The sequence below is a fragment of the Myotis yumanensis genome, unplaced genomic scaffold, assembly GCF_028538775.1.
Source record: "Myotis yumanensis isolate MYYU_CA2020_CCGP unplaced genomic scaffold, mMyoYum1.0.hap1 SCAF_16, whole genome shotgun sequence".
NCBI classification, from domain to species: Eukaryota; Metazoa; Chordata; class Mammalia; order Chiroptera; family Vespertilionidae; genus Myotis; species Myotis yumanensis.
In genome coordinates this window covers 31,428,013-31,447,698 of record NW_027223767.1, presented here as the reverse complement: position 1 = coordinate 31,447,698, position 19,686 = coordinate 31,428,013, and the positions used below count along the sequence as shown (strand labels likewise).

Sequence of the window (19,686 nt, the reverse complement as noted above, 5' to 3'; positions counted from 1 at the left end):
AAGAGGTTACTGTTGGTTCACAGTACCCTCTTCCTTTAATTTTCTTCATGCTGCAGAACATCTGAAATAATCAAATACTTCAAATGCTCCTGTGATCTAGAGCATTTAGGCATGAGTTGCTCTTTAGTGTATATTGTATCGATGCCGGGTATGCGCCCATCTCATTCCAAATACCAAACTATATAGCTCATTCACTGTAAAGAATTTGGTAGTTTTACCATAGTTCTTTATGACTTAAAAGGCTTCAAAATGACCCCCAAAACCAACCAAACAAAAATGAAACAAAACCTTAAAGTTTCTACATTTCAAAAGACCAGCTGATGTTCCCCACCTATAAAGCCAGGTTTAGGTGTCCCTTATATATAAACAGGGAACATATTTTTATCCTTCTTCAATCAAGTAAGGATAACACAGCTTAAGGAGAAATCAGAGGGCTGGGGAACAGGGTGAAAACCTGCCTTAGAATGTACACTTGGCATGTTCCCAATCTATATTCAACCACTTCTTACCCACTCCTACAAACTGGACCTCTGCCATGAACATGTAAGAGAAGAGCCCCAAACCCCAAGGAATTAGAGTGACTGACGTAATTACTGAATTTGTATGGGTAGTGTCAGCTGTTCTTTTGAAATGTGCCTGCTTCATCTTCCCTCAATAGCAAAAGAATGAAAATACAAAGTCACAAAGGACAAGTCCATGATCCAGCTGTCTTCACCTATGACTTTCTCCTTCCCCTCCCAAATCCCACAGTTGGAGTTTTATATGGGGTGATTAGTAGGAAGTAGAGTGTGAGAGTGGGAGTCTATGTTGAATTAAAATTATATGAATATATTCAACTCAATTTATCAAAGTCAGATATTAAGAATATGTGTGTTTTTCAAAAGCTATTAAGATTTAGCAGATTTAACAATCCTGCTATATAAAACCTGTTCTCTTTGCCATGAATATGTCCTTTTAAAGCTGAATTCTGATTGACAAACACTAGGACTGATCAAGAGACTAAATATCAAGACATATTTATTACAGACTTGTTGATTGTCCAGCGTGCAATGACTAGGTCATTGGTTCTCAAAGGGTTTCTTCTGGAGATACTCAGAAGACCGGAAGGAACTGTGCATCAATGCTATGTAAGTCTTTAAACTCATGCATTTTGTTGAATTCCACATAGCACCACAAAAGCTCTGGTCTTGCTAGCAGAAAACAAGATAACTTGTGAAGGTTTCTTAAATGTAAGTAAAAAGGTTGATTTGAAATCCTCTATAACCTGAATCTAGTGCTAAAAAGGTATTAGTAATGATTAGGCTCAATCATCTGCCGAGTTAACGAAATCACTGGAATCTAAGTTCTCTATGAAGACACTTTGAAAGTCCTATTTTATGACTGATCATACCCTGTGAGAATTCAGGCACCATCACTTAACCAACATTAGAATGAGCATATATAAATATTAAACATACTGAACAGAGAAAAAGCAGAAGAAAAGCTATACGACACCATGAGTAAAATTGTAAAGCCATCTTCTCTAACAGTATCTTCTAGGAGCCCTAACGACCCTACTACATCCAGCATGCCCCCTGTTTAAGAGCAACTGAAATGGACACACATGCAAATAAATTAGTCCTTATGTCATTTTCCAGTGTTACTTTTACTTTTTCATTCATTTTAGCTGCTCCCTACTAAAGAGACGTATGGCACTGTTGGCTCTCAAATTATTGATCTGCAGGGCAAACTGAAGGTAAACTGTCCAATTTGAGATATATTCAATGAACAAATTTAAATTATAAACTCAAGCTTTTCATTAGAGAAAATTAGATAATGTTCAAATTCTGGCAAATGCGGCAGAAAAGAAACTAGAACAGCATAAATAGGTTGTCAGATATCTGCAGGAAGTTATTTCTGACTTTTAATACAGTATATAATATACTTTATCCCCACTCCCCACCCCCACCCCAAATCCATAGATTTATGGTAAAATGGGACAAATTATGGTGTGGCTTAAGTACTCTACTGATTTAGCACAAAAATTGAAAACTCAAACTGTGATAAGTATATTGCACATGTAAACAGATCCAGAGAGAGAGAAACATCAATCAGATGCTCAAACCTCAGAGGGAAGATAGGGGAGGGTGGGGGTAAGGGGGAGAGATCAACCAAGAGACTTGTATGCATGCATATAAGCATAACCAATGGAAGCAGACACCAGAGGGTGAGGGTGAGGGCAGGACTGAGGGGGTGGGGGGGCAATGGGGAAATAACCACACATTTGTAATACATTGTGTAAAACTAAGCGGCACATTTGTATATCTAACCACACATTTGATATACCTTAATCAATAAAATTAATTAATTAATTAATTTAAAAAAAATATATATATATATATATTCTCTATCATCATTGATGTTTCTATCTCTCCTTCTTTCTTCCTCTCTGAAATCAATAAAAAATATTTTAAAAAATAAAAAAATAACTAATACCTAGAGCAGACAAGGCTGGGAGGTGGAGAATTATCGTGTGTTACTATACCAAATCTTTCCTATTAATTCTCAGAACTTCGCCTATGTGATTTGGGGCTCAGGACAAATTGTCTAGACAAGGTAGACCTAATGGAATTAGAAAAAGGAATAGGCCTTCTTCACGGCTTACTATATGCCAATGACATTTATTCACCTTCGCAAGCTCTGATGGCAGATGTGGTCTACAAATTTCAACTAGAGATAATCAAATACACGCTATTAAATGCTGCCATTTCTAAATAAGCACAATCATCTACATTTCCTAGATGGAAATTGCTCAGCACTGGCCTAGGGCTCAACAATGAGTGAGGCTGGAAATCAGGAAATGGCATCAAAGGCACGATGGGAACTCATACACTGAAAGGCTGAAAGATTGCCATCTATACCTATAAATTTTTATTGTGCAGATGAAGAAACTGGCCTAAGACACACAGTTAACAGGTGGCGGAACTGAGAGGAAAAGCCAGGGCTGCAGACTCCTCAGTCTATTTTTTTCCACAACATTACCACCTACGCCTACAGGGTCAGGCCCAAGGTTCCTAATACCTACCTCAAACTGCTCACAAAAAAAGTGAATAGGAGAGGGGAAAAGTGCCGGAAGCTGGTCTATCCTTGCTGCTTGACACAGTCGCTGCAGGGAAGAAACATCTGCACAGCATGTTTCAAGGGACCTGGTGTATATGGCATACTGTTCTTAATATGTTTGCTCCCCTTCTTAGCGCTATGTGTTTTAACCAAGGTCACCTCTTTGAGAAAGGTTGTTTCCCCAGGTGGGGATTTTTTCCCTGGAGTTAGGGATTAACAGGACTAAGGAAGAGAATAAATCAGTGAAACCCCCTAGTGTTACAAAAATAACATGTACTGCTTATGAAGAACTTGGACTGAGACTGTTGGCAATAAATTTGGGACTTGTTGGGCCCACATCCCCAGGGGTCTGCCCGCCAGGGAAAGCACCAAAGCCTATACCCCTGGAGACCCACTGACACAGGGCAGTCCCAGGGAAGGCAAGCGGCGAGGCTGGGAGGACATAACCTTTACCGGGTAGGATAATCTCCTTTAGTCACTTCCTTGTAGCTTATCAGTAGAGCAGTGACCTTGGAATAGCCCTTGTAATGGAACACAGAGATGATCCTAGACAGGATTAAACTCAACAGAACTAGATTAACAAACGCCCTAACCTTTGGAATAGAATGGATAGGATTAAAATCAACTGGTATAAATACAGATGTAACAGGACAATAAATACCGAACCTGGCTGGAGAACCTGGCTAGAACCTGGCTAGAGAACCTGGCTATGCTGATCAACTGAAAGCTGTCTCCGTGTCATTCATTCTTCGCCGACTCTGTCTACACCTTTGGGAACCCCTGGACCCGCTGGGGCTGGACCCCAACAGAAAAGAGCCGGGAGCTGCTCCATTTAAGGAAAAGGAAACCAAATTATCTCATATTTACTTCACTAAAATTGATCAGCTAGTTAAGAGCAAAGAAGTAAGTTCAGTCCCAAGTTCATTTCTATATTTTTTATTCCCATGAAATTACTCTGACCTCTTTTTGAAATTAACTCTTCTCTGCTTGTGCCCATAAAGTGATGTGTATATATAAATAATTTTAGATTTAATGCACATAAAATTAAGCATACTGAAAATGATTTAGTAAACTTTTACACAGATAGGAAGCATTAAAAATTTTTTACCACTTACATGATTCATTAACTCAACCAAATATCTACAAAACGCTGCTTAGTAAATCCCTACTATAAAAACTTAATGCTCCCAAACAAGGAGCAATCCGTTAGCACCTGGTTTCACTTTTAATAGATGTGGAGAACTATTCCTATTTACAAGTGATAAAAACGTTACGGAGGCCTTCAATCTGAGACTGATGAAATGGATTGTTTGACTTGAGTGATTGTTGAACCAAATGATTTCTAGCACTTCTTTGCCTTCATCGGTGTACACTGTAGTGGGGTGAAGCAGCAGCTGTTGCCAAAATAGGCCTCATTTCCTCCAAATGCCGCTTCAAGGTACAGAACATGAAGGTGTAAGTACATCTGTCTCTTGCCATTTTAGTTCTACTGGCCTCATGCATGTCTTGGAGAAAGACAGATGGTCCCTGACACTGCACAAGCTTTCAGGGATATATATTTCCAAAAATAAGAGAGCAGATGTGAAACATGGTAAGTACATGGTTGATCCCCTGAAGGTTTGAATTGAGGCTGCCATCTCAATTTGGTTATTTAAATATAGGATCCTAGGCAATCCGTAGAAATCTTTGTGCTAGAAATATAACTTTTTATTTGCTCCATGTCTATGACATGGAACAAATGAATGTTGATCTAACCTAAGGAAGTATAATTTTACTAGATAAATTATCAGGTATATTAGAAGTAGTCATAGAACTCACATGTCTATAAATGAAAAGTACTGTGTTCTCTTTCTACATTATCCAAGTCAAATACTTCTTATTTATTTTATTTTTCAAATGCTAGGAAAGCCATTTCATAGAAGCAGAGTTAAGAGGAAATTAACCAGGCCAGTGTGGCTTAGTTGGTTGAGCATCATCCCATGCACCAAGAGGTTGCTGGTTCATCCATTCCATTCCTGGTAAGAGTACATGCCCAGGTTGCCAGCTCAGCCCCCAGTTTGGGGCATGCAGGAGGCAGCCAACTGATGTTTCTCTCTCTCTCTCAATTCCTCTCTCTCTAAAATATCAATAAAAGCATTAAAAAAAAAAAGAGTGAATTAGCCAGCTGGCATGGCGCAGTGGTTGACCATTGGCCAGAAGGTCATGGTTCAATTCCCGTTCAGGGCACATGCCAGGGTTGTGGGCTCCATCCCCAGTGTGGGGTGTGCAGGAGGCAGCCGATCAATGATTCTCTCCCATCACTGATGTTTCTCTTTCTCTCTCTCCCTCTCTCCACCAATATCTCTCTGTCTCTCCCCCCATCTCTGAAATCAATAAAAACATATTCTTTTTTAAAAAGGAGTAAATTATAATTTCCAGAATGAAAAGAGACCTGGAAAATGAAAAGCCCATTTGCTCATCACTCTGCTGACCCTAATGTGGCAATCAAAGTTCTCAGTAACTATAACAAAACTGAATTGGAAATAACGCAAATTAGCTAAGTGCAGTATTGAGAACTGGTCATAGTAAAAAAAAATTTGAATAAAACTAAAATAAAATAGAGCCTTTCAAATCTAATGAGATGAAATATAATAATATAAAATATCTGGGATTTGTTTCAAATCTCTACATATGTCAAAAATGAAAATTCAGGAAACATATTCTGTTCTTGAAAACAAATATAACTTTTAGTAAGGTAAATACATCTATTTCCATGTAAATGCTAAAAGTTTAAGTGATAAAACCACAAATTATATTCTAAAAATTCTATGACCAAATGTTCGGGTGAATTATAGTAAAAGTAAAAATTTTAAACTAAGTACTCATTGTAAAAGAAATATTAATTATTCTCTCTAAATGCTTTCATATAGGACATGCTAAAAATAATTCAAATACTTGGCAGAAACAGAAGGTTTCATAATTGAGATAAAAGGTCTAGTAAATAATAATGATACATGTATATTTAATTCATTAATAAATAATTATTAAATTAACTATAATAAAAGAGAGTCTAATATACATGCTCTAAAAATGTAGGATTTGTAACCAAGTTTTTAAAAAGAAAATGATACTAGACTTATCTGGGTGATTATTTCATAAGTTACATAAACGCATAACTACTATGCTGTACACATAAAAATAATATAATACTGAATATCAACTGTAATTGAAAAATAAAAAGTTAAAATAAAAGGAAACAGAATTAATCTAAGTTCATAAAGTATGGTTGCATAGAAAAAGACTAGATAACTCATAGTTTCTCCCTCATTAAGGACAGAGAGAGTGAAAAAGAGTGGGAGATTTTATCTGTTTTATGGAAAATTATAAATATATACAAAAGTAAGCTCACTTTCTACCCCGCCAACAACTATTTTGAATTAAATTCTAACATCATATGATTTCATACATAGAACTACAGTCACTATAGAGAAAGAAGCTTATTTAAAAGAGAGTTAACTCTTTGCATTATAAAATAGCATACCAATAAGTTTTTAAAATAACAAACATAAACACTAGAAAAAAACTAAAATCAACTTCAAGAACAACAATTTTGAACAGGAAAGACAGTCAAAAACTTCTAAGTAGAATTTGTACAATGCTGATTTTGGACCTATGTTTGCTGTATTTTTTCTTTTTTTTTCCCCCTTCATATGCAACAAACTGAACTTTATTTCAGCACTGAGCAAAAGGATCATTTTATACACAAAAACCACTCTACTAGGGATAGGGTCAATTTCAGTGCTATGGTAAAACCTGGAGCTCAAAGGCCTGGTCCCTGAGAATGAGGAATTCTTCTCACAGAAATAACCTCTGCAAACACTTTACCACCTAGCAAACAGTATTAAGACAGCCAAATAATTAATCTAATCCTTTTGTTGGAAAGGCCCTGAAGAATATTTGAACACAAGAGAGGGTTTTCTCCTGATGAGCTGAATATAGAATTTTTAGGCAGTTGTTCCAAATTAGGTTAAAGCCCCAAATTGCTTATTGATGAAAATAGGTAATTTGTGTATAGAAATATATACTTTCTGGTACAAATGAATTTCAAAGTTATTACACAACTGAATATCTAATGATATCTTAGATACAGCATTTTATTTTCAGGAACGAAAAGTGATGATTTCTAGCAGGTAGGAATTTTATAACTAAAATACGCACAAAGATATGAACTGAAGTGAATCATAAAGTCTTTGAGGATGTTAACAACCAATCTTGAGTAAAGCCCAAATCTTAGGACTCTGGCTTTTGAAAACTACCCTTTGCTCCACACTGTCCTAGCACTGATGACAGATTATTATATGTAAATTATACCTCAATATGGATGTGTTTTTTTTAAGTATTAGAAAAATGGTTGTCATCTAAAGTTCTCATCTTAGTAGGTAGGTGTGTCTGTCAAAATTTGGAAGTCATTATAAATCCAGATCATGTCCACAAAAGCAAGAAAATGAAACTGTACTTTCAGACAAAGCCACAAGACAGCAAGTAGAAGACTAAGTAGCTGGATCTGGTTTTTATTAGCGAACACTCATTTTCACAACTTGTCACTGCTTTGTTTTTTCTCTGAATGTGTGTGTACAGGGTTGTGTGCAAGTAAGTTTGTGCCTGTTCTATGCTTTGTACTTAACCTGCTGCCATTACGTATCATATGGATTGGAAATGAAAAACATAATCGAAACCACCCAAACAAAAAGTATGTTTTCTTTTATGCATTCAATCCTCTAACACAGCTATTAAAAAAAGTGTCAAGCCTGAGGCCTTACCCTGTTCGTTTGGTGATGGTCCCCAATGTCATTGGCTGCTTGATTTGTGCAAGAGGCGTCAAGACCATCAAGCTGGGGAGAGGAGAGAGCCGAGGGTTGCCAGGGTTGTTGTTGGCAAAATTATTGTAGGAGTCTTGGCTGTTTAGTTTCCCTACAAAAAAATAAAAATAAAGAAAAACATCACCAAAGTAGTTTTCTTTTCTCATAGGGTTTACACTAACTCCACTCATCACTTAAGAAAGATATCAAAGGCAGAATTCATTCTAAAAGAATCATGATTATAAAGATGGGAGGGTGGGGGAAAACAAAGAACACTGATTACACCAAGTGTGACTTGCTTAGAAATAGAGACTTTAGTCTTCGGGGATGGAGGAATAGAGGATACCGAACTAGATAGATGTTAAATGGTTATACCAATAACCAGTATGAAATTTAATCATGATGTACTGGTGCTATAAAGAAATAGAGTAATTTTTAAGGTATGAGATGTGATTTTTAAAAAATATATAATAATGAAATGAAACAAATGAAAGCAGATGAAACAAAAATCTATAAAGTTTAAATGAAGTTTATCACAATCTTACAAATATGGGTTTAGGATTTTTTTCCTGTTTGTTTTTTAACCAGTGGACTCAAAAATATTACCTATAGTATCTATTATTCCAATACTATGGTACATGAAGCCTTAAGCAAGGCAGGACCCATGATCTCTTTCATTTTATTCCATTCACCTGGTATCCTGGCCTAATGACAAATTTTGAGCTACATTTTGTTGATCTGAAGTGTTATGGCAAATTGTACTGCTTTCTCATCATAAATAGATATCACACATAGTCACTGAAAAGAAAGAGACCAGATTATAAGAAGGGAACATGTCATATTCTGGAGAAGAACTACCTATTTGGAGATTTATTGTTTCTATATTATTTGTTATCACCTACTTGCAGCCTACAACTACAAAATTCAAATAAGTTACAAAAGCTCATAGAAACAAGGGCATACAATATAAAGGCAGAAATTGTTTTTACATTATCAAAGTCCTCTTTTAGATACAGGCAGATAGAATTATAAAAGTTAGATTATTTGCTACTCTGAATTTCCATAATGCTTTGAAATGCTATCATGTTGGGAATTAGGTTCCTAAACAACTGATGACTTCCAAAATAGACATTGCATGAACCCCTGCCCAAGCATACTCAGAACTCGCTAAGATGACATTTTTAAATTTCAAAGCTCTTACAACCCCTGTTTAGTCACCTTTTTCTAAGGAAGCATCCCTGTAACAATAAATAATAGTTCTTCAGAAGAACTAAAGATAGAAGAGCAAAACAAAACAAAACAAAACAGAGAAAACGTATATTTAATTCCTTTCTTTCCAAAGACCATTGGTGGTTTGATGCCTTTCCTCAATGGCCCATGATACCTAACAATACTTGCTGCTTCCACCTACACCTTGCCGTCATCTGCAAAAACCATCAGCCATGGTTCTGATAGGGATTGAAATGAATCTGTAGATCAGTATAGGGAATATTGCCATCTTAACAATATCAAGTCTTTCAAGCCATGAACATGGGATGTCTTTCCATTTATTTAGGAATTTTTTAATTTCTCAGAACATTTTTTGTAGGTTTCAGGCTACAAGTTTTACACTTCTTTGGTTAAATGTATTCCTATTTTATTCTTTGTTATGCAACTTATAAACAGAATTCTCTTCTTCATTTGCCTTTTCAGGTTGTTCATTGCTAATGTAGAGAAATACAGTTAATTTTTGCACCTGGATATTGTACGCTATAACCTTGTTTCTTAGCTCTACTGATTTCTTATGGAGTCTTTGGATTTCTATATATAGATCATGTCATCCTCAAAGAAAAGAGTTTTACTTCTTCCTTTCCAGTCTTTCTACTTCTTTTACTGCTTCATAGTCCTGGTTAAAACTTCCAGTACAATGTTGAACAGAAGTGTCGAGCAGACTGATCGACTTGAGTTCATTTTTGTACATAGAGGGAGGTATGGGTTGAGGTTCATTGTGTTCATTGCCTTGATAATGGATGCCCATTCGTCTCATCACCATTTGATAAAAGATTATCCTCTCTACACTAAATTGCCTTTTCACCTTGGTCAAAAATCAATTGCCCAGGTGTTTCATCTTGAAGGATGTTTGCTGGTTTCTGTTCTGAAAGAGCAGCACTTAATATCAGTCTTTGCAGGTAAACACTCAGCATGATCTCTGCTACTCAAATTGATCATCACTGAGCCTGGTTGTGAAGAATAAGGCAGAAAGGATATTCAAGTAGAATCTACAGACGTGTCGTGATTATTTCTGGTATTACGTTTCTCATCGCTCATAACCTGATGGCCATTTATGACAGATACTGGGAGTCACAAGAAATCGCCATGATCCAACTAGAATTATCGAGGTGTTTCATTAACAAGGATCAAATTGAAGCCTCACAAAAGGAGAAACCGTGGGATACCACCTCAGGATGATCTTAAATTAAACCTAGATGCCTTGGGGCCTTTTGGACTATTTAAAAGTCTCTTGAGCATCTTCAAATAGAAATAAATTCAGGGTTCACACAACACACACACCACACCATACATACATACATACATACACACACACACACACACACACACACACACACACACACACACAATCAATTGCCCAGCCTGATCAGTGTGGCTCAGTGGTTCCCAGTCAGGGCACATGCCCGGGTTGCAGGCTCAACTACCATTGAGGGGTGTGCAGGAGACAGCCAATCAATGATTCTCTCTCATCTTTGATATTTCTATGTTTCTAGCTCTCTCTCCCTTTTCCTTCCTCTCTGCCCTTATGTATGTAGGTCTATTTCTGGATTCTGTTTCATTGATCCATGTGCCTATCCTTTCATCAATATCTCATTTTCTTGATTACTGTAGTTAGCTATTCTTATAATTCATGCACATACACAAGTTTTAGAAAGAGTGGAAGAGAGAGGTAAAGACAGAGAGAAATATCAATGTGAGAGAAACACATTGACTGGTTGCCTCCTGCACACGCCCTGACTAGGGCCTGGGCCAGGGAAGAGCTGCAACTGAGGTACATGCCCTGACCAGAACCCAATCTAGGACCCTTCTGTCTGCAGGCTGACGCTCTATCCACTGAGCCAAACCAGCAAGGGTGAGATTGTTGAACTTTATAGATGGGCTATGTCGTCTAGAAAAATGAACTGATTCATCGAGAAGCTCCAAATCTGTGGATCAGTTAGCCATGGCTTATCCCTCACTGGCTCACCAGGATAAAGCACAACCTCAGAATAGCATCAAAGGTACTTCAGACTTATCCCTCCCAGCCTGCTACTGTATTGTCAAGCAACACCCAAGTATTTATGGGATTTCACTCTTAGCGTCTGTGTTTATGATGTAGCCTCTGAAATCTAGCCCGGCTGAGAGAGTCAAGTAAGCCGGGGAGATTTTATGTCTATAAGAATAGAGGCCGTGTCTGTCTCCCACCGCAGTGCCCCTTATCCGAGGGGTATACATTCCAAGACCCCAGTGGATGCCTGAAACACAGACAGTACCAAACCCTACATACACTATATCTTTTCCTATACATAGATACCAATGATAAAGCTTATCAATTAAGCATAGTTAATAAATAAACAATATGAAAATTATTTTTAAAATGACAATTATGACCATACATTGTAATAAAAGTTATTTGACAGTGGTCTCTCTCCCAAAATATTTTCTTGTACTGCATGAAGAGCACAGATATGCTGGGCCAAGTGGTTACTATTCATGTCCCAGGCAGGACGAAGCGGGATACTGTGAGATTTCAGCACACTGGTCAAAACAGCACACAATTTAAAACTTACGAATTTTTTCTGGAATTTCCCATTTAATATTTTGGGACCGCAGTTGACTGCAGGTAAGAGAAGTCCCGGAAAGCAAAACTGCAGGTAAGGGGGGACTCTGTATTTTACAGGTATGGCAAGTACTTAGTAAAAGCAGCTTTAAAGGAAGAATAAATGTGTTAATAAAATGGTGAGCAATGACAAGGTTCAGGAAGGCAAACTGAGAGAGAAAGCTAACCTTCCATCAGGTAGTTTCGTGAAGAGGTAAAAAGCCAGAGAGAAAGGGATAAGTAAAGGGAACATTGATAAAAAATGATACAGGTAATGGGTGCAGAACACAGAGTTAAGGACTTTGCGGCTAAAAAGAAGATATTGACAAGATGAGATACTGTACCAGCAAAGGTTCCATTTAACTTTTAGTCTTTCACTTTATACTTTTGAGCCTATTGGTATGAGGCCCGGTTCTAGTCCTGAATGAGTAAGTCCAAGGGACTCCTAAAGAGTTCGTAACATGAGAAAGATTATTTATAAACAAAAAATTTTAAATGGAAGAAAACATGCTAATAAAGATATCGCAAAAAGGTCTTAGAAACAAAAGGGAAGGAGACGTTTTTATTGTTGTTGTGGTAAAGGACAACTTAATAAGATGTAGAAATCTGGAGCCTAGAGGAAAAAACTTGTATCATCTTCCCTTTACTTTTCTAATTGGAAATTAGGGGATGAAAGATATGTGGACAATTACATGAGGAATTAGGAAAATCAGGAAACTAGCTTAGATAAGAAGTCTCATTAGCTGATGCATAATTTTTAAAAAAATACATTAAAACGCATAAAATTTAAAATGAAGTTCATACTCAATAAATCAAATACACAAAAATAGTATAACGATCTTTTCTTCTTACTGCTATTACTCAGTCTTTGGCTAAAAATTATTTTGCATTATCTTTTGTGTCATAGATTTTCTTTGAAAATGTGGCATAGATAGATAGATAGATAGATAGATAGATATATACACCCATAACCAGGAAGTACAGAAAAATTTAGCCCTGTGAGCTACAGAAAAAGAATTAATTTTGGAGGGAACTCAAAGGACTTCAGAAGATAGCCAGATGCTGGAATCCATGGCCGTCACTTCTCTGCTTAGTCTCATGTTGACTAGGCTGGGAGCCTAGCCTTTGATAACTTTAAGAATAGATCTTCAGACACTTCCTATGGTTATAGCAAAGCTAAATTTCCAAGCCAGAATTTGTCTTTACTTTCTTAAAATAATGAGGTTCAGCAGGAAGAAACTTGTAGCATCCCAAGTCTTGCATGTGATGAAGTCTGTCCCTCTGTTCGTTCGGCCCTCCCTTTGTTCAATTTCCCCTTGGACAAAGAGCAAGAGTAGCACCATTGCTTTGCTGCACCTCTCAGACATATATTCACAGTAGTGACAGTGAAATTAAAAATTTTTTTTAATATTTTATTGATTTTTTACAGAGAGGAAGGGAGAGGGATAGAGAGTCAGAAACATCGATGAGAGAGAAACATCAACCAGCTGCCTCCTGCACACCCCCCACTGGGGATGTGCCCGCAACCAAGGTACATGCCCTTGACCGGAATTGAACCTGGGACTTTTCAGTCCACAGGCCGACGCTCTATCCACTGAGCCAAACCGGTTACGGCAAAATTAAAAAATTTTGAGATCAGTGAAGAGTCACTACATAAATTCTAAATGTAACCTTTGCTAACCATTCTTTACTAGACTATTTTTTCCCCCATTGTACAAGTACATTGAAAATAGCAGAAGTTGGTTAATTGTAGTTTTAGCAGAGGGATTCATAAAACCTTAAAATAGATATTTCACACCCCATTATACTTTCAAATCCCAGCTGGGACAAGACCTGTGAGTGACAAATGCCATGAGAATGGATATTCTCACAGTATTTCTGGCACAGCCAGAGGAAGTCCCAAAAATCTCATGAGAAAATAAGCTCTTACAAGACTCTCATCCCAGTTTCTTGGGCTTGCTCTCTACAGATAAACTTCCATAAGCCTTCGGGCTTTCAGGTCTTTATCCAAATCCACTAGAGCTTTGATCCTTCAGCGGTTTACCAGTCCCCAAGATAGACGGAGTCCCTTTGGGGGGCAAAAATTCCAAGTTCCAATAAAATGGCTTCTTAGTACACTAAAGCAGCAGTTCTATTTAGGAATAGGAAATCACTTAAAAGTCAGAATTTATAAAGCATCCCTTGATGTTTAAAGCTAGGATACTTTGTTTTAGTTTTAATTGTTTGTTTACTTTATTATTGTTTTTAATGCTACAACAAAGCACTGAACCAGAACGGGTCACATTGGGGTTTAACCACTGACTTTCTGTATTTACTTGAACAAGACTGCATTTTTGAAAACTGAAAACAGCCTCATGTGCTTTTCAAAAAGATTCTTCTACCTTTTAGATGAAGAATACCTACAGTCACCATATACGGTAGGGGAAAGGAGCTCTCAACCCGCATATTCATACAGAGTGCCACCATCTGTGTGTGAGATCGAACAGGGTATGGCCTGTGTACTAAAAGTTAGAGTAACTCCAAAATGCCATCTTCTCATTTACCTATTGTCCCAAAGTATGTTCTCCAAGACAGTCTATACTGCAAAAACACGAAGGAAAATGGGTTAGGTTGAGGATAAAAGTCAAGAACGAGAATAACAATGGCCTTTGTTGCTGCACCAGAGGAATGGCTTGTCAGAGAGGCATATTCCCTAACCAGCCATCATTAACGGACTCACTTCCACAGGAAAAAAAAAAAAGAAAAAGACAGAGTCTGAAAACTCCGGACAAAAGAAATCCCTGCAGACAAAGTAAAAACAAATTAAAAGACCCATTATAAAACACAGATGCTACAAGGAAAATAAACTTTGTAAGATTTACTGAGCTTTGACAAACTTGAACATTTGTGGAAAAGACATCAGCAACAACTCCCAGGTACTGTGGCTGCGGAGCTAGCCTCCTCTCCATTTTATCTTCACCCTCTCTGCAGAAGCTGCAGGCTGGTATTCTAGGCTTCTGAATGCAGCGACGTGAGAACATGTGCAAGTGGCACACTGCCAGCTACAAGAAACCTCTGCAGCCAGCAAGATCCTGAGATTGTTGACCATTTCAGATTATGCTAAATATCAAAGGTAATATCAGTGTGTCTCTGTCCATGTTTGCGTTTCTTCTTAAATGCAAACAAGAAAAGGGAAAAAATAAGACATAAATGTAATGATATGCCTCCTCTCTCTTCTTCCCCTTTAAAAATAATCTCCAGATGTAACAAAGTGAATAAAAGCAGTTACTGTAACATTAAGCAAAGGCTCAGAGCTGTAGATCCGAAAGTACCTTTAAAAAAGTATCCTATCAGTGAGAAAGATTTAACTTTTTGTTATAGGTTTCTAGAGGCACAAGCTACAGATTGTTGCTGATGGGGGTCAAAGGAAGATTCTAGTAACACAAGGTGTAAGAAACTAAGAACTATAATGGAATAAAATGGAACAAATGACATGTTTGAAGGATAAAGGAACATTGATTGCCCTTTGGAGTCATTAGGGATGTGAATAAATATAAATATAGACTCATCTGTAAAAAAGCAAAAGGATTCCAGGCAGTGTCCTTACCATGGACACTTTAGGCTCTCCAGTGCTCTGAAGGTTTACAGTAGCAACCTTCCCATGTTATATATTAGACGCCGACAACAGTATCACATTCTGTTCTCATCACCTTCCCAACACACTCATCCACAAGATCTGCCGCTGTTCTAGGAATCAAGCCTTCCAGTCAGTGCCCATGGGCTGCTACTGTTTTGAATTCCTACATTTTGAAATTGGATCAATGAGGCCCACTGAAAGCCAGCGTTGATATGCAACCTAGACTCCTGAGAAGACACTTCTGAAAGAAAAGTCCTACTCCCAGCTACCCCATTATTGTCCTCCTTCCAACAGTCCTACTCTAAGCCCTCTACATGGTATCTATTCCCTAAATATCTTTCCCACATAAAACCCCAGTTCTGGGTTCATCTGGGGCTTTTCTTGTGCTTTTTGCTTTTCACAGTTTTGGTCTGCTTTTAACATATTGCTGTGGAACTGACTGGGATAAAAACCCAAAATATACTAACAAGTTTAACTAAGTCATTGAAAAGCTCCCGACTTCTTGACTCTGTGAAAAAGAGGACAGTGGTAGCTGCTTTTGAAACACTCAGTGGAAATCTGGGCTCTGCTCTGAAAAGTTAAAAACACGGCTTAGCTCTTGCTTGCCATCTAATTTAACATTAAAGCTTTCTCAGCTAAACAGTTGATAATTATTTAATCAAAACCAAATAAAACCCTTTCGGAAAATATAACAAGTACCCTGTGCAAATGGGCATTTCCTCAATGTGGGATATTTGGGGTTGGGATGGGAGTCTCTATTTCTCTCTTTTTCTAATCCCCCCCCCCCCTTTTTTCTGGATGAGAATGACTTCCCAGCTGCCGTTCCAGGACATTCACCCTCCTTTTTGACCTTTTCTCAGGCGTATTCCAGTATAATCTGTAATCTACTCAAGTAGGAAAAGGAAACAGCAGCGCCCTAGTGAGAAACAGTGCCTTCTGACCCACATACCAAACTGGGTGGAAGCAATGCTTGTTCACAGGAGCCAAGGAAGTAGAACATGCAATTAAAAGAAAATGAATAAAATATGTTTATTTCGTAAAACGCTATTAACACAACAACCAGACAGTTTAGGTGACAAAGCTCAAGATGGAAAGAGTTCAAGGACAATTCTGACTGGGCACTGTCTTGTTTCTCCCTGTAACTTTTGGGGGGGAGTGATGGATGGTGAAGTAAAAATACTGCAAACCTTTATGCATTTCAAGCAAAAACACTTGTTGCTTTTTCATGTAAACAGTTTATGGCACTATAGGTATTTTGGGGAGGGGTGGGAAAGTACAAAGATAAATCTCCCACAAAATCAATCTGAAAAGAAGGAAGTAATCTTTTTTGTGTGTGTTTTTGGTTTGGGTTTTTTTGCAAGATGGGGATTGAGGTTGTTAATATTGTCATTACTACACAACATACAGACTAGCCTGCATGGAACTTTGCACTAGTGCTTACTAAATGTCAGCAGAGTCAAAATGTCATGTTCTAGAGAACTGACACTGCACTAATTATTAAATAATAATTAACATGTTTATGCAAATATTTATACATATTTACATCAATACATACATTTTAAACAAATAATTTTCTAGGAGGTTTTCCTTTTCTAGTCTTAATACATTTTACCAGTTATTATCTTAATGTGCTCACGACTGTTATAGGCAAATTTGGATATTTTTTCCTTCTTTGAATTAAAATAAACTCAATGCATTTAGAAAGTTCATTCATAAAAAATGTAAAGTCAAAAAGAGGTAACTGTTCTTTAAACTATATGTAGACAGGACTATCTGCACTACTCCAAAAAGATACTAAATCACGAATAGAATTAGGAGACTTGGGATACAAAAAGAAGCCTAAAAAGGGAGCTGAGAGCAAGAGCTAGAAACAATGTTTATAAAATGCCAAGAATAAAATTGAGGAGAGGGATGTATAAAAAAAATGTCCAAAAAGTTTCCGAGATACAGGTGTATGGGGAACAGCAATGACATTCCCTGCAGGAAAATCTTTTGGCTACATTTCCTCTCCATTGTATTTGGGGCACAATGTAGTCTTGATCACACAGCCAGCCCAAATTTATAAAATAAATGAGCAAAATCTCCCCCATACGTAGGAAGTTCATTGCCATAGTTTATTTTTCTTAGAGCACTCCAAGATGTGGGATCAAGGAAATCTGTAAGAACTGGTGCTCTTAATATTTAAGAAGTTTTAGCAGTTTTTAGTTCACTTTAAACATCAGGATTGTAGTTTGCCACTCTTTCAACAATTAAAAATAAAAAAAACCGTAAGTAGACTACATTTAACAACAGAAGGGAAAAACTCTTTGTAATAAATGAGAACATAAGATTTAGGGAGTTGTACTTTAAGCCTAAAGTTATTCCCAAACCTAACATAACATATTTAAGTACCCTCAAAATTTCCCTGTTCTCTGAGGAGCTCAGAGTTTAGGAACAAAGTGCTCAGAAGAATTTTCACCTTAGTGAAAAATCCCCAGAATTAAAAGCCCCAAATCTAGCATCTTTTGGACCTCATTTGGAATTAAATGAGCTCCCCAAAGTATAAATAAATCCTCACTGAAATTTTGTTTTAAAAAGGCCCTACACCACATCTCCCATGTTTATCTCACAATGAATTTTGTATCATGTCAACAGAGCAAACAGGGCAAGCTGTGTAAGGAAAAAAAATAAAGAAACTTATCTTCATCACTCAACAACTTATAACTATTACTTATACTGTTAAACATATAAGATGTGGAAGAACTGAGAGCTGGTTCTGAACAACCAGACCCTTTATAAGATAAAATTTTATAGAAACTGCAAGATTTAAGGTATAATATTTTTAGATTTGGAGGACTCAAATTTAATTTAACATTTGCAGAATTTGTGTTTTCCAAATACATTAAGCATTGTATACTGAAGGAAAAAAAATAAAGATGAAAGTCAAGAGTATTTTCTGATGAATCACAGCTATCCTAGTGAAATGTAAGCAGCTTCACTAAAATGCTCTTCCCACAGCCTCCCTCCCCCTCCCTCCCCCTCCTCATGCTCCCCGCCCCTCCCCACGGAAGCCTTCCTTCTTTTTACCCAGGACTGTTAAGGATATTTTCTGGCTCTCGTTCAGCATCATGACTCAGGTCATGAGAAGTGTCAAAGATGCATTTCCTTCAGATGGGAAAGAGCAGCAGATTTTTAACAACCGTACAAAGATGGGAGTACAGCGCAAAAGGGCCACATCAGCAATCTGGACAGCAGGGGAGATAAAACCTTTCATCTTCACATATATTTATTTCCAGCTTTTAAATATCTTTCTACCAAAATATGCTTACACGTTCTGCTCTTGAAGAAAACAGGAAAAGCCATACTCCATTTAGCTGCCTAAATTATCAAAAAATTTGTGAAGGAGAACTGTTCACTAAAAAAAGGAGAAAGAAATCAAAGCACATCATATAATATCAATAAATACTTAAGTCCTTGTTTCCTAAACTGATTTTCCAAAAGCAAAACCATGAGCTCACCAGTGTACATAAAAACTCCTTTGGTAGAAATCCGTGCGAGTGAGAATCACAGAGGAGCGCTGCCACGATCAGTGGGCACCTGAAGTGTTGGCTCTGCTTCCCTAGAATTCCTCTGCTGAGGCAGAAACACGTTCTCTTAACCTTTGCCAGAAAACCAAATTCATTTATCAGTGTGGTGGCTGCATATTTTATCTCACCCATGATTTTGTCAAATGTGGATACATTGCAATCCACCCCAAAATTAGACAAGAGTGAAATCTTATCAAACGTTCCCTCAGCACGCCCTACGAGAGACGGTTCTGGAGCCTGCAGATGGAATGACCTGTCTCTCCTGAAACTTCCAACAACAACACCCACATTAACGGCACTCTATCCACTCGGAGACAGTTTTACTCCTGTGCCTCATTCTAGCTTCAATATCTCACCTGCAAAAACACATCCCCTAATGTGAATAACTTTTTCAATGAACCTTAAATCCTCTTCCTTTTCCTTTTCTCATCCTTCTCCAAATTCTACATGTCATTTTATGCTAAGAACCTATTATGGTGAGAACTATAACAGTTTCTATTTCTCAGTATGTGTGATCCTGGCACAGCACGGACCACACTTTCCTTACCCTTTTGTGGCTTACAAATCATAAGCCAACAGTCAGGTTTTTATTTCCTGCTCAGGTTTTACGTTCACGACTACACGAGGCAGTTACTCTCAAGTCTGATCACTTCTAAATCTGTTTGTTTGGGTGATTCAGACACTGGTCATTATGTGTCCTAACGAAGAAGCCTATTTCTT

The 19,686-nt window shown here is 37.4% G+C and overlaps 1 protein-coding gene across 3 annotated transcripts in view; it reads right to left on the bottom strand.

Moving 5' to 3' along the window:
* Positions 1-19,686, bottom strand: part of BCAS3 (BCAS3 microtubule associated cell migration factor) — a 470,653-nt gene that overhangs the window by 284,288 nt on the left and 166,679 nt on the right. For all 3 annotated transcript variants that reach the window (XM_070394364.1, XM_070394365.1, XM_070394366.1), the window contains exon 16: positions 7,899-8,049. In XM_070394364.1, coding sequence (XP_070250465.1) covers positions 7,899-8,049 — 151 coding nt within the window. The remainder of the gene's footprint in view (positions 1-7,898; positions 8,050-19,686) is intronic.